The sequence below is a fragment of the Desmodus rotundus genome, chromosome 3 (genome assembly GCF_022682495.2).
Source record: "Desmodus rotundus isolate HL8 chromosome 3, HLdesRot8A.1, whole genome shotgun sequence".
NCBI classification, from domain to species: domain Eukaryota; kingdom Metazoa; phylum Chordata; class Mammalia; order Chiroptera; family Phyllostomidae; genus Desmodus; species Desmodus rotundus.
This window is the reverse complement of record NC_071389.1, coordinates 136517892-136532665: the sequence shown is the minus strand read 5'-3', so window position 1 is coordinate 136532665 and position 14774 is coordinate 136517892. Positions and strand designations below refer to the sequence as shown.

Below are 14774 nucleotides of genomic sequence, written 5' to 3'. Positions count from 1 at the left end.
GCCCCAAGGCTTGTGTGGGTGAGTTCCGAAGTGGGAGAGTGGGTCTGCCCAACCACACTGCCGGGCTCTCGGACATGCCCCCCAGAATCATGGAGTTCATGGAGAGAGTTTGAAAACCATGGATCCACGGGACGTAAACTAGGACATGTAATTAAATAACATAATAACATTATTGTACTCCTGTTTATATTTTTAACTCATCCAGCTTGTGTATATATTCTAATAAAATGTACTAAATTAATATTTGCTTGAGGAAGTAATGCTCTTTAAAATCTGTTATGGTTATTATCAATAGACATCCCTTGAAAGATTATATATACATGTATTCTTTTTAATCAAAGTACTCTTTATGTACTTGCAAAACCATAACCCCAAAAGAGGGTAAGTAGAAGAGGGGGAAAAAAATCTAAAAATACCCTTAAACAACTTTTTATGCTATTTCCTTCCAGACTTTGTTTCCAACATTTTTTTAAAGATTTTATTTATTTATTTTTAGAGAGATGGCAAGGGAGGGTACAAGAGAGGGAGAGAAATATTGATGTGTGAGAGAAATATCAACCAGCTACCTCTCACACACCTCCACCCAGGGACCTGGCCCTCAACCCAGGCCTGTGCCCTGACTGGGAATCGAACCAGCGACCCCTTGGTTCACAGGCCAGCACTTAATCCACTGAGCCACATCAACCAGGGCTCCAGTGTATTTTTAATTGTTAGAATCATAGTACGTATATGAGCTTTTATGTTTTCATCACTTAACATCTTGTTATACCATAAGCACTTTTTAATGATGCTACAATTTTCCTAGCAGTCATTTTTTAACTGTTATATTGTGGAAAATTTCAAACATAAAAGTAGAGAAAAATATACCCATCACTCAACCTCAGCAATCATTAACATTTCAGAGCAATAATTTTTAATAATTCCATTGTTATAAATAGCATTGTAATAAAAACATCTTTATGCACATCGTTAATATTTTATTTATTGAGGCTGAAATCCAAAAGTAGAATTAATGAGTGAAAGCAGATGAACACCGTATTTAACAACTTTCTTCTTAAGTGCATGTCTTCTTCTTTGGTTTTGTTCATTTAAAGGGTTATAGAAATGCCTTATGCTTACCAGTGCTGTGCATTTGGAGTGTGTGAGAATGTCTATAAAATTTCTAACCAATGGAATAAAGGTGACAACAGCACTACAGATGATCTTCATAAGAAAGATGCTGGAATGTTTCAAGTTCAAGGTAAGACCAACTGTCCTGGCGATGAAATTGTGTCTGGAAGGGTCTTGAAAAGTCATCAAACAGATCACCTGACCTCCAGACACTTCCCTGGGGATCCATGCTGGGAATCCATGCCACCTTTTAAAGACTCCCAGGGAGAGAGAAAGCTCCTTGTGCATTCATTCTAAAACTTTCTTATATTTATTGGATCTCCCTTAGCATGTATTATTAATAATGATATCGATATTTCCATAAACTTTTAAAAGGGCCTTCTCTCTGTGGACACTTTCTTCAAACATGCGTCTGGGCTCTTTTCTCCAGAAGACAGAATCCGTTTTCATTCTTATGTGCAGGATATAGGCATTTTGGATGCCTCCACATTTCGGCAGAAGGGCTTAAGAATCCAACTCTTATCTGACTAATTCCAAAACATGCTCCCCTCCTACCCCCCACAGGGGTATCTGTCAGGAAGGTGAAATGAGATAATGTCTGTAAAGCACTTGGCTTTCTTTGAAGTAAGACCTTACTTAAATAGGCCCCAACATACCTCAGACCACATCTGTGGTCATGAGGAGGCCCTCTGGGCAGCCTTGATTTTCCTTCTCCTGCCAACTTTGCATGTTCGCACAGACTGGCTTTTATTCCTTTGGGCCTTAATGATCCGTTGATTCCCAAGCAAGTATGACTCAGTCTCTCTGCACGTAACCTTCACATTTCTTCCTACGTACACGTCAGTTTAAGAAGCTGATATTTTGGCCCTTGGCTTTTTTGTTTTAGGCCACAGCATGTGTCTTGCACTTTTTGTTGCTTTAGCTTTTTGCTCTTAAAAAAATAAAGTAAAACAATTAGAGTGCCTACTATGTGGCAGGCAGTGTCCTAGGCCCTAGAGGTACACAATGAACAAGCGACACAAGGATTTTCCTGGAGTTCATTTTCAAGAACAGTGATGCTCAGCCTTGGGCCACCTATTGGAATCACATGGAAGCTTTAAAAAAGTACTCATGCCCTACCCCATAATTAAATCAGCATCTTTGAAAAGTATGCTGGATCGCACAACTCCTGTTTCATGCATACCTAGACCAAGCACCGTCAGAGAATGCAGCCCAGAACACTTCACCGTAGCTCTCCAAGTGTTGGAAAATAGGGTAAAAAGGTTCTTCTTGCACTGGAGAGGCCCACGGCCTTTCTCTAATTTAGGTCAGTGCCATATGGGGCCATTGTGAGCTCCAAGGGACAAGAACAGAATGAGAGAGCTTAGATGTTAGGACCTGGAGTCCAAGGTTATTTTCCCTCACCCCCAGCTTTGCTGGATATATCATAAGGTAGCCTGAGTAAAACACCCAAAGGCAACCATATAGCAGACTTGCAAGAAAGCCAGAGCCCAGGACAGAGCTGGATGTCTGACTTTCCATTACCTTTGGAACCCTTGTGTACGAGCAATCTAGGACCGTCCTCTCTGGTACCCGGTCCCCTGAAAAGAGAGGCAGAACTAATCATTCCAGGACTTCTCATTCCTGCAGATGAGCGTGATCTTGAAGATCTCCTGCTTGACTTTGAGGAAGACCTGAAAGCCCTTCACTCAGTGCAGTGCTCCCCTTCCCCAGGTGAGAACGACGCCAGAATGGCCTCAGCAGCAATCCCCACCATCACCTCTGAGGCCATCAATGCCATGTGGCTGCACCTCAAAGCCAAATCTGTGCTCCCTTTGCAGCTACTCAATGTCCTGCCCCATGGGGACCTTTAAAATACAAGCGTTCATTCCCTTGCATGGCCTTTGATTCAGGTTAATGGAAACTATGGCTGGAAGCACGTGTAATTTTTAAAATGATATTAGCAATTTGGCCTGAACTACTAAGCAACAGTCTTGCTTCCTGTAATCACTGATTTTTTTAAGTGATTTCTTCCCTAAATAGCTATTTGGTTAAAGCAAATAATAGTTTCTACATATAAGTAAAAAATATCTGTATATATGGACTTCATAAATTGTCCCATTTCCAGAAACAGGAAGGGCCAGTTGGAAAAAAAAAAAAACACAGCTGGGAGTGTTAATATTTTATTTTCAACAATTAGAATGTCTCTTGCTCTCAAACATCCAATGCCATTCTAAACCTAAGGCAAGATTTTCCAGAAACGCCTTCATACTATCCATACATCCTCTTCTAATGTTATGGAGTATTTGCCTAGGATTCTCCTCCTTTGCTTACAGAATCTTCTTGAAGCACTCCGAAAGAAAAAAAAAAAAAAAACCATAATGAAAAGCCCAGGAGACCTGGGTCTCTTTACCTGGCTCCACCACTGCTGTATTTGGGGACCCTTAACTGAGTGATTTAAATTCCCCATCTCCAGGTCTCTGTGCATAGCTTGAAAACAGGAGCCCCTGGGTGTGCTAACGTCATCATTGCCACAGAAGGCAGTAATGACAGTGGGTGAAGAAAGTGGAGTGTGCCGCAAGGAAACTGTGTGTCTCTGTGGCTATTACCTGCCACTATCACTTGGTGGCCCAATAAGAGAAACAATGAGATAATTTGGCAAAAGTCGTAAGCCCTAGTGTGATACTCAGTCTTTTTCTTCCTTGGACTTCTAGGCCCCTTCAAACTCTGCGAATACCTGTTCGGTAGCTGGCTGATCAGAATTGGGGTGTGGACCATTGCAGTGTTGGCCCTTACTTGTAACGCCTTGGTGACGTCAACAGTGTTCCGAGCCCCTCTGTACATTTCCTCCATCAAACTGCTCATTGGGTTAATAGCAGCGGCGAACATGCTCATGGGGGTCTCCAGTGCTGTGCTGGCTGGCGTGGACGCGTTCACTTTTGGCAGCTTTGCAAGGCACGGTGCGCGGTGGGAGCAGGGGGTAGGTTGCCAAGTCGTCGGATTTTTGTCCATTTTCGCTTCGGAATCATCTGTTTTCCTGCTGACTCTGGCAGCGCTGGAGCGTGGGTTCTCGGTGAAATGCTCTGCAAAATTTGAAACGAAAACTCCTTTCTCCAGTCTGAAAGCAGTCATTTTGCTCTGCGCCGTGCTGGCCCTGGCTATCGCTACGGTGCCCCTGCTGGGCGGCAGCGAGTACAGCGCCTCGCCGCTCTGCCTGCCGCTGCCCTTCGGGGAGCCCAGCACCACCGGCTACATGGTCGCTCTCGTCCTGCTCAACTCCCTTTGCTTCCTCGTGATGACCATCGCCTACACCAAGCTCTACTGCAACTTGGAAAAGGGGGACCTGGAGAATATTTGGGACTGTTCTATGGTGAAGCACATTGCGCTCCTGCTGTTCACCAACTGTATTCTTTACTGCCCCGTGGCTTTCTTGTCCTTCTCTTCTTTACTGAACCTTGCGTTCATCAGTCCTGAAGTCATTAAGTTTATCCTCCTGGTGATTGGACCACTTCCTGCCTGTCTCAATCCTCTTCTCTACATCCTCTTCAATCCTCATTTTAAGGAGGACTTGGGGAGCCTGGGAAAGCAAGCCCACTTCTGGACAAGATCGAAACACTCAAGCCTGATGTCTATTAACTCGGATGATGTAGAGAAACAGTCCTGTGACTCAACCCAAGCCTTGGTGACATACACCAGTGCCAGCATAGCCTACGACCTGCCTCCCAATGCCAGGTCACCATCTGCTTATCCAGTGACCGAAAGCTGTCATCTTTCATCTGTGGCATTTGTCCCATGTCTCTAATTAATGTGTGTGAGAAAGTTTTCAAAAATTGAAAACCCCGAAATGTGAGATTGAGTATATCAGAACAGTAACTAAACGGAGCGGAGTTGAAACTTGATTTTGTTTTAAATCTCGTAGTGTAAGAAAGCGTATTGAGACTGGAGAGTGAGAAACGAGTCTAACTGCTGCTTGGACAATTTGTAGCAAGGACATAGATCAGACACACTATTTAGGCAAGCCCAGAATTTCTTTTTAAAGCAGGTTGAAATGTTCAAAACAGGTTCTCTGTGATTTCAATCGAATTCTTTTAAAACTCACCAATCTAATGGGGAGAGGGGGTGGATCCTTGCTCACAAAAGAGGTTTTAAACCCCCAAACCCTTTAAAAGGTGGTTGGAGGTATTAGGACAATAAGGGTTTTAAATGGCCCACAGTACCAAGTGAAGGTTGTGGCCGATAGGATTTCATTTTCATGGCCACATGGAGATGTTTTAGTCCTGCTTGGCCTTTCCTCAGTAAGGACCATCCTAACCCCCCGGGAACGGCTAATACAAGGCATTATTAATTCACCCATATTCACAGCATTTTTGGAAATGCCGGGTTTTATTTACCTGCACTAGATGGATCCATCTTCAGTTGAATAAAACTGCTTACAGTTTTAATTACAAATATTTGAAAAGGAAAATGAACTTAAATTCTAAATTGCCATGAAGGCAGCCCCCTACAGGTGAGGTTTTCTTGTCGAACTCATTTTTAACTCCCTGGTGCCCAAAACTCAGAAGAAAATTCCATTGCCAGCAATGGACACATCAGTAAAGATGGTGAGCAACCTGGGATTTTTTTTTTCTTTCTCCTGGGTGAGTGCACATTTTTTGCAGGAGGTTTTATCGGTTGATTCAAACTGATATACATCTTAAGGTAATGATCAAGTGCAGACATGACATAAACTAAATCCACCGACATAACATCTCACACATCTCTCTCTCGTAGCCCTGGCAATGATGTCGGAAACCACTCTGGACTCAGCAGAGACGTCATAACACATTACCCTGTTTACTTCGCTTGGTTTTAGCTGTGTTGTCTTTGATCCGCCCATTTGACATCAGGAACACGACTTCTCTGCTTATTTCATATTTAATACATGTGTTAGGTATTTTAAGAGGTAAAATTATTAAGTACTAAAGGTCAAAGGATTAATTCATAACTTTATTATACTATATTAGCTTCAATACACCCAAACCAAAAGACTGTTAGGTAGATTTATTTTTATATAAGCATGTTTATTTTGATCAGATGTTTTAACTTGGAATTGAAAAAATGCATTTATGAGATGTTTTATAAGATGTGTAAATATAGAACTGTATTTATTACTACAGTAAAGATTCAGTAACACAGAGGACCATGATAATAAACCATGTACAGTGGCGTGTTCTTCCATATATATTGTTTCCCTGCCCATCTTCATTAAATTCATTAACTGTATATAATATATGCAAATGTATAGTGTTGTAAATAGATTCCAAACGTGCTTTTCTATTGGATGCAAAATAAAGAAATTTGTATTAAAATGTGTGACTATAAAACAAAATATTTTTAAATATTTTATTAAGCCCATAGGCAAATATATGGTCTCCTGAGTGTTTTTGCTTTTCGATGTGTAGGTACATTTTCTATCTAAGTGTTTACACTTTACTGTGTTAGATAGTTTGCACTTACCTTAAGAGTAAATCTTTCACAAGAACAAAACAAAATATCTTTAGCATATCCTAGACTGTTTTAACTGGGATTGATAAGCCATTTTGTCATGACGAATGATTTGATGAAGTTTATTGTCCCCAGTGATAGTTTGGACTTCATAGCCATAACAAATCAATCTTAAAATTATTCAATATGAACATGACTTTTCTATAATTTTTCCCTCTAAAGAAAACATTGCTTTTTTTCTCTGACCTCCCAGTGAGCTAAGGCAGCCCCGCCTAGGCTCTCCTGTTGCTTCTTCTATACTAAGTCCTTCCTTTGTTTCACTGTCCCCAGCTTTAATAAACTACTCTCAAAATAAAAAAAAAAAGCATATTACTACAGATGATGTATTACAGGATTGTACACTTTAAACTTATGTAATTTTATTGACCAATGTCTCCCCCAATAAATTCAATAAAAATTAAAAAAAACATATTACATGACTATGTCAAGGTCAAAACATAAGGACATGCAATTCCCAGGACACAAAGAAACACACTGTTCTCCTTCAGTTTCTGCTCCCAAAACGTTAGATATGAAATGACTTTTCTAAACATCTTGGGCCAGACCCTCCCAGCTTCAACGGTGATTCCTGATCTCCCCTTACAGCTTATAAAATGAAACCATCAAGTACTGTTGGAGGCCCAGCATTATTAGTAAGATCAAGCCATATTTACTGAGGGCCTTCAGGGTACCCAGCCCTGAGTCTCCCACCCATCCATCAGATACAAACACTGGCTTCACCCTAACCTAGTTAGCAGGCACTGTCCCATGGAGTCCTACCCTCCAGTGCACACTTTGTCTGTCTCCAGCTGAAAGGGGGACTATAACCCAGTGTCACTCCTCTGATAACTCCTCTCAGCCCAGGCAGCCGATACAAAAGTTGCCTCCAGAGCAATGGATTTCACTTTTTCCTCTCACCCTGCTTGCTTTTGGGTGCCCAGAGTTAGGAACAAGTCCTAGAAGCCCAGCCCCTTCTCTCCCACTCTAGAAAAGGCAAGTCAGTGACGTAATTTTTTGAAGGGGAAAAACCAAATCCACTCAAATTTATTTATTTAAAAATCCCCCAACTCTTTTACTTTATTAGCAGAATCTAGTTATAATACACCTCACACAAAACACTGCTCTACTAAGTGTCTACTAAATGCTCTGCACTATAATACAGTCAATCAGAATGACTGCAGTGACGTCCACAGATAAATCAGCCTATAGTGAGAAGGAGAAAAGACATACCATAAACACTGAGCAGACTAAAGAACAGCAAAAGTGAAAAACAAAAGAACATAAACTGGTGGGCTAGCCTAGAGCAAGCAGTGAACAGGTTTTTACGCTCTCAATAGTGAATTCAGTCAGTGCATGCGGTGTGCCTACTATGTGCAGTTACTCTATGCCCACAGAGTAACAAGACAAGGTCTGGAGCTTGCATTCCAGCAGATGAGAAACGATAAGCAGATATCAATATAAACAAGGAACTATCTGAAAGACACACGAAGAAAATGAAACCGAATAGCACGGCAGTGATAGGCACGTTACTTTAGGGTCAAGAAAGCTCTCTCTAAGGTCTTGTTCAAAAGGAAGTTACCTTTGCTTTAGCATTCGACCAGTTACACCAATAAAACTCATCATTTTTAGTCACCTACCTACAACAAACTGTTTTGAATGGCATTTTAATACAAAAATATATTAAGTGGCTGTTACTACACCTTTTTTTCTCACGAATGTTACTGGAGAAAACCATTTTCATACAAAGTAGGAACCATCTTTTCCTTTTGTTTTGGCCAAAAATAGAAAAACATGTAATAAAAGGTAGTAAAATTAGCAATACCCTGTTCATTTAGAACCAGAAAAGCTCTGACACCTGAACAAATTACAGTGTCCTGCTTTTTTGTTCTTCTTATCCTTACATATAGTGCAGGGCCTTTTATCTTAGACGGGGCTCACTGTGCTCGTTCTAGCCCATTCATGCTCTTCAGAATTCGGAAATTTGGTTTTACAGTTCGACTACGCCAGTAAAAGAGGCCATCTCCCTCCAAACCACTAAACAGCAACAACCTTCTCTCTTAGGCAACAGAGGCCCTAAAGTACAGTCAGGTTAGGTAGCGTTTCCTTGTAAGTGAGGTGGTCAGGGGCTGTGACCACATTGTGTTTCAATGTCCTTTTTGTGAACATTTCTGAAGATGTTGAACTCAGATTCCACACTGACTCATTCGTCTCAAACACAAGTTCTAACTTGTCTGACCCTTGTAGCCAGTTGGATAAGATTATAACAAAGCTTTCGCCTGGATTCAGAAACTGGTGGAAAACAGACGTGATGAGCTGGGAAGCATTGTGGAATATGGGTTTTCCAACTCTAGTCCCATTAGGACGTGACTTCCTATTCTGGCCACTACATTTTAAGTGGAACATTAAAAACATGCTGCTCCATGAGGACAGTGAAGCCTGTGATATGGGATAGGGAAATAATACCCCACCAAAAAAATAACTGAAAACACCTATAGTAAGAAATATATTTTGTTTTGGTCCCCATTCATGGCACAGAACTTCTAAAACCCTTTGAATTTCCCACCCTGGCCGGTGTGGCTCAGTTGGTTAGAGCATCATCCCACGGACTGAAAGGTCAAGGGTTTGATTCCAGGTCAGGGCACAGACCCAGGTTGTGGGTATCATTCCCGCCCGGAGTGGGGGGGGGGGGGCGCATATGAAAAGACAGCCAATCGATGTCTCTCACCTTGCAGTTTCTCTCTTCCCCACTCCGCCCCAACCCAAAAGCAATGAAAAAATGTTCTAAGGTGAAGATTAAAATAATAAATTAAATAAATAAATAAATAAATAAAACCTTTCAAATTTCCCAAGCGATGAGAACCAGGAAGGTGTCTCTTGTTATGTTAATGAGGTGAATTTTAGGAATCCCTAGGTCACCTAAGGATTGCCAGGGAAACCAACCCTGTGATTAGAGGGGTGGAACTTTCAGTCTCACTCCCTCCCCTACCAATCCCACCTTACCACCAACCTCCAAGAAGGGGAGAGGAGCTGGAGATTGTGTTTAAGCACCAACGGCCAGTGATTTAATCATTTACATAGGCCTATGTAATAAGCCTATGCAAAAAACTAAAGGACAGAATTCAGAGAGCTTCCCAGTTGGTGAACATGTGGAGATGTGGGGAGAGTGGTGCCCCTGGACAGGACATTGAAGCTCCCTGTCCTTCCCCACACTTTACCCTACACATCTCTTCCATCTGGTGTTCCTGAGTTATATCCTTTTATAATAAACCGGTTACCTGGTAAGTAAAATGCTTCTCTGGGTTCTGTGAGCCACTCTAGGAAACTAATTGAACCCAAGGAGGGAGTCTTTGGAATGCCCTGTCTACAGCCTGTTTGTCAGATGCACAGGTGACAATCTGGAACTTGTAGATGGTATCTGAACAGGTGGTGGGAGACCCACACATTGGAGTTTGTGTCAGAATTGCAGAAGAAATCTTAGAGATTTAGTAAATTGCTGGGGAAGGCAGTAAAATCTTAAATGAGCATCCTGAAACTTAGGGCATGTAGCTGTGTCATGAGTGATGGGCATTCAGTTAGTCCATTCAGTGACGATGAAGGATAAAGACTTGGGCCTTAAATCCCCTTCATAGAGCCTTCAGCTCTTTCGCGCCTCTGATTCTTCCCTAAAGCTACTGAGGAAACAATAGCAACTCTCCAAGGTTACCTGCCATGTTGGCTTTGAAACTGGACCTTGGTTCTTGAGTTCCACAAAGAAAGAACTCAAGGCCAAGAACTCAAATTGAAGAGGAAGTTTATTTAGAAAGTTACAGAGGTAGTAGAAGTCAGCCAGGTGGGCTGCATAGGCTCAGGAAACAAGTTCCAGAAGCAAAAGAAGAGCCCTTGGAGCTTAGGAGAAAGGCAAAGGTAATGCCCCTGGGGGGAAGAAGTGGAAAAGGAGAGGTGCAGGAGTGCTCCCAAGAGGGAAGGCCCATACAGGGGCCTTCATCTTCAGGGTTTTAAAGAGTGAACGTGTAGGGGAGGTCTTAGGGGAGGATCTCAAAAAATAGCCATCAGCTTTATGCTGATGCACCAAAATGAGATTTATTCCCCTGATTTCACCTGTCCTGGGATGTGGCTGCCACAAATGGCACTAATAGGATTTCTGCTATCTATCTCCCTGAGTAGGAGGATTTAAGCTAATGACCCTCTAGTTCGGGAGAAGTATAATCCATTTACTCTTTAAAAAAAATTATTGATTGATTTTAGAGAAAGGCGGGGGGCAGAGAAACATTGATTTGTTGTTCGACTTATTTATACGTTCATTGGCTGGTTCCTGTATGTGCCTTGACATGGGATCAAGCCCACAACCTGGATGTATCAGGATGACACTGTAACCAACTGAGTACTCAGCCAGGGCCATAAACCACTGACCATTAAGTGTCCTTGGTTAGGGAAGGTAGGATTTTGTGACTTACTAGATGGCTGTAGGCTTCTTGGCCATTTACCTCAGTTTCCCTACTCCACTTGTCCTGGCTTACTAGCCTGTCTCAATAGCAGGTTAAAGGCCGTTCTTCCTGCTATCTCTCTCCAGGTAGTGAGAAGGGCAGGCAAAGGCCGAGGAAGCCAGAGTCACAGCACAAAGTCACAGAATATGCCAGCCAAAAAAGCGTGGATAGGTAGCCAAGTTGACACTCCATTTGTCAATTTTTCTGTCTAGCACTTTCAAATCCTTATATATCTGTCTTTCACTCACTTTTTGTCTTTCTTCTTCCTTCCCACTATTTTCAGTCCTAGGCTGTACATATTAGAATACAGAGATGACATATACAGTGTCTGTGGTTAGTTAGGCTTCCTTGATAATATGTAATGAAGGAGCGTGAAGAACAATTAGGACGACACTTGTGGCAATAGGAAAACAAGAGTCCCAGGGGAACACAGGGACAGTGGCACTGACCTCACTCAGGACCTCCGCATGGTGTTGGAGAACTGGAAGCCTGCAGCCGAGCTCTAGGAATGGAGCATTCTTGATACCCCTTCAATTTATGGATCTCTTGCCCCTAAAGTGACCCAGTTTGGGGGTTTCTTTTTTCTCTTCAACCACTTCTATTGCTACCGTCTCTGTCCTGTCACTTTGCTCTAACTCATTGTTTGTGTTTTTATTTTTAACTTAGTATTACTCATGACTTCAGCTTGTTTTCCCCTCAAAGGGACCCCACCTCCCCAAGATTTCACTGTAGGACCCTCACTTATTACTATTGTCTTGTCTTTTTCTGTAGCTTCCACTCCAACTCTAGAAGGAAAAGAATTTCTGTCAGAGAGAGACAGACAGACATCAATTGGTTGCCTCCCATACAAGCCCCAACTGGAGGACTGAACCTGAAACCTAGGTATGTGCCCTGACTGGGAACTGAACCCAAGAACTTTCAGTGCATGGGAAGATTCCCCGATGAACCAAGCCACACTGGCCAAGGCCAAAATGTTTTTAAACTCAGCTCTACTGTGTCTCCTAAGCACCTAAGTGCGATCCTTTTTCCCCTCCTTCCCCCAGGCTCCACCGGAACATGAGGAAATACAACAGTGCACTGCCAACCCCTCCGCACGTCACCATCTTCTCCTCCATTGATGACGGTTCCTTCTGGGCTAGTTATATTACATAATTACATCGGACTACCACAGACCTCTCCTTCTAGGTGTGTGTTGTCATGAAGTAACAGCAGGGGGGACCGCACCAAATGTTAACCTTCTTGGGGGCACCGATAGAGGTAAGACGACTGATTCCTTATAAAGTGAAGGTATGAAGATATGTTGCTCATTCTCCCCACAGGGAAAGTCCGTGAGAGGACGGAATGCTGCAGGCTTTACTATAATGGAGCTGCCCCACACGAAGGAAACCCCAGGGGGTAGGGGGAATGTGATTTCTCCCCAGACCCTTTACAACGTTTTCTTCTTTAAACTCAATCCTGCAGGCTGAAGCAGTTGGGCTGTGAGCAACTGAAATGGCTGTCGCCTCAGGGGAGGGTAGCAGCTGGGTAGGCAGTTCCAGTCCCACCTTCACAAAGCCCGCACCTCACCTCACACACACAGCAATCACAGTGCTCTGGAGATACCTTCCTGGGACCACTGGGTACAGGAGATTTCATCTCCAGAAGGTTCTGTGATGCCATGTTTTCCAAAAGACCTGGTCTTTTCTTAGCTTTCAAATGCCACAGCCTTGCTTAATATCAGTGCAGTCTGTATAAAAACATACATTCATCCGTGGACAAGGCCTCCATAAACCTCAGTAATCTGCCAAGGTCAAAATACTACATTGCTGAAGCCTCAAACCTCATATTGGATTTCAAGGTTCCAATAACCAGCACCCTTTCTCTTGGCCTCAGTTCTAAAGTGAGAAAAAAAAAATAAGGCAGATGTGATCAACCTGTCACATTTTCTAATAATAAACTTATTATTGCAGATTGTGGCTTAAATAGCTCAGCAGGTACACTTTGCAGAGTTCGCCCTCTTCTTTTCCAAGACATAGGCAGCGTTAGACGACCACAGCCTTGCCACACAGGGGCCAGGCCCCATACAGTTACTCCATGGAGCGGAGAATCGATGGTTCCTAGTTGCAAATTTTTTAAAAAGAGAACAGGGGTTACCCAAACAGGCCACAGACCTCTCCCAAACTTGTAAGATCTATCATTCTACCCTGGCCGGTGTGGCTCAGTTGGTTGGAGTGTTGTCTTGTAACCAAAACGTTGTGGGTTCAATTCCCTGTCAGGGCATATACCTAAACCCCCAGTCCAGGACCGCAGGGGAGGTGACTGACTGATGCTGCTCTCTCACATCGATGTCTCTCTCTCTCTCCCCCTCTCTTCCTTCCTCTCTCTCTAAAAGCAGTGGGGGGAAATGTCCTCCAGTTGAGGATTTAAAAAACAGCAAGATCTATCATTCCTACTGCCCTGGGAGAAGTCACTGAGCGGGCCAAGAGGACAGGATAGTGACAGTAATGGAGCTTCCCTCTATTGAAAAGGAAGTACTAGGAACGAGGAATGTTTTATTGCTAATAGCTATTAATTTATCATTAAATATATTTTAAGTAGTTCCGTGTTTGGAAAATGCAGCTCACTGTAAGAGTTAACCTTTTATTGGAGACTTGATTAGTCCAGGCATATCAGGGCTTCCGTGTGCAGTAGCGCATTTAATTAGGAGGCAAGCCTATGGGATGGGTCCTGTCATGGTCCCCACTTTGCAGATTGAGAAAGCTGCAGCACAGAATTTTGATCAAAGGTGTGAGCACGTACCCAGTAAATAGTGAAGCTGGGTCTCAGAGGCATTTCTTTGAGCAACTCCACGAGTGATGCTCGGGCTTCACTCCAGACCTACTGACCCAAAACTCCGGAGGTGGAGCCCAGCAGTGTGCCTTTTAACAAACCACGGGAAAGGGGAATTGAGCTCTCACCCCTCGGGCAACGGAGAGCAGGAGACCAAAGGGAAATGAAAGGTAGCAATCCTGAGTGCAGAGAAAAGCAGAGTCATGGAGAACATTTATTCCAAGTTAAAGAAAAATGAGTGGAAATCTTGGCTGAAGCACTGACTAGGAGAAATATTTATAGAATCTGTAGACGTCTCCATTCTTTGTTTACATTTGTCTACAAAGAGTTTGTGTAGCACACATGTAGATTAATTCAATTGTTTAGTAAACATGCATTGAGTGGTTACTTTGAGGAGGAATATAACACAGGGGTTGAACATTCAGATTCGGTGGCCAGGTGGCCTAGGTTCAAATCCCAGCTCTAACCCTTAACAGTTGTGTGACCTAGAGCAAGCTTGTTCACATCCCTTCTTCAGAGTGCTCATCTATACAATGGTGTTAATACAATACCCACAGTATTCTGCATCCATCAACATCGTTCTCTTTCCAATTTACTGTAAAAATCAAGAGTAAAATGGGGCAGAGAGATATATTAATTACAGGAAAGCTTTCATTCATTGAAGGGATTTGCAGCTGTGTCTGATATTTATCTGATTAACTGCTCAAATTTTAAATCTCCATTCCGTAGTAGAAAAAGATCTTGTTTGGCATTTTGGTTAAAACTTGGTAACCACTGAGAGGTTTATTGGAAGCAATAATAAGGTTGTGGCCCACAAAAAGAGAAGAAAACAACATTGTAGTTTTTACCCAAGGCTTTTGTCTTAACAAG

The 14774-nt window shown here is 42.7% G+C and overlaps 2 protein-coding genes across 3 annotated transcripts in view; both read left to right on the top strand.

Moving 5' to 3' along the window:
* Positions 1-5518, top strand: part of LGR5 (leucine rich repeat containing G protein-coupled receptor 5) — a 136413-nt gene extending 130895 nt beyond the window's left edge. For both annotated transcript variants that reach the window (XM_045184756.3, XM_024576288.4), the window contains exons 16-18: positions 1095-1240; positions 2740-2823; positions 3804-5518. In XM_045184756.3, the coding sequence (XP_045040691.2) occupies positions 1095-1240; positions 2740-2823; positions 3804-4891 (1318 nt within the window). In that variant the 3' untranslated portion in view covers positions 4892-5518. The remainder of the gene's footprint in view (positions 1-1094; positions 1241-2739; positions 2824-3803) is intronic.
* The window catches only part of TMEM19 (transmembrane protein 19), a 316102-nt gene that overhangs the window by 201974 nt on the left and 99354 nt on the right, over positions 1-14774 (top strand). The window lies entirely within an intron of this gene.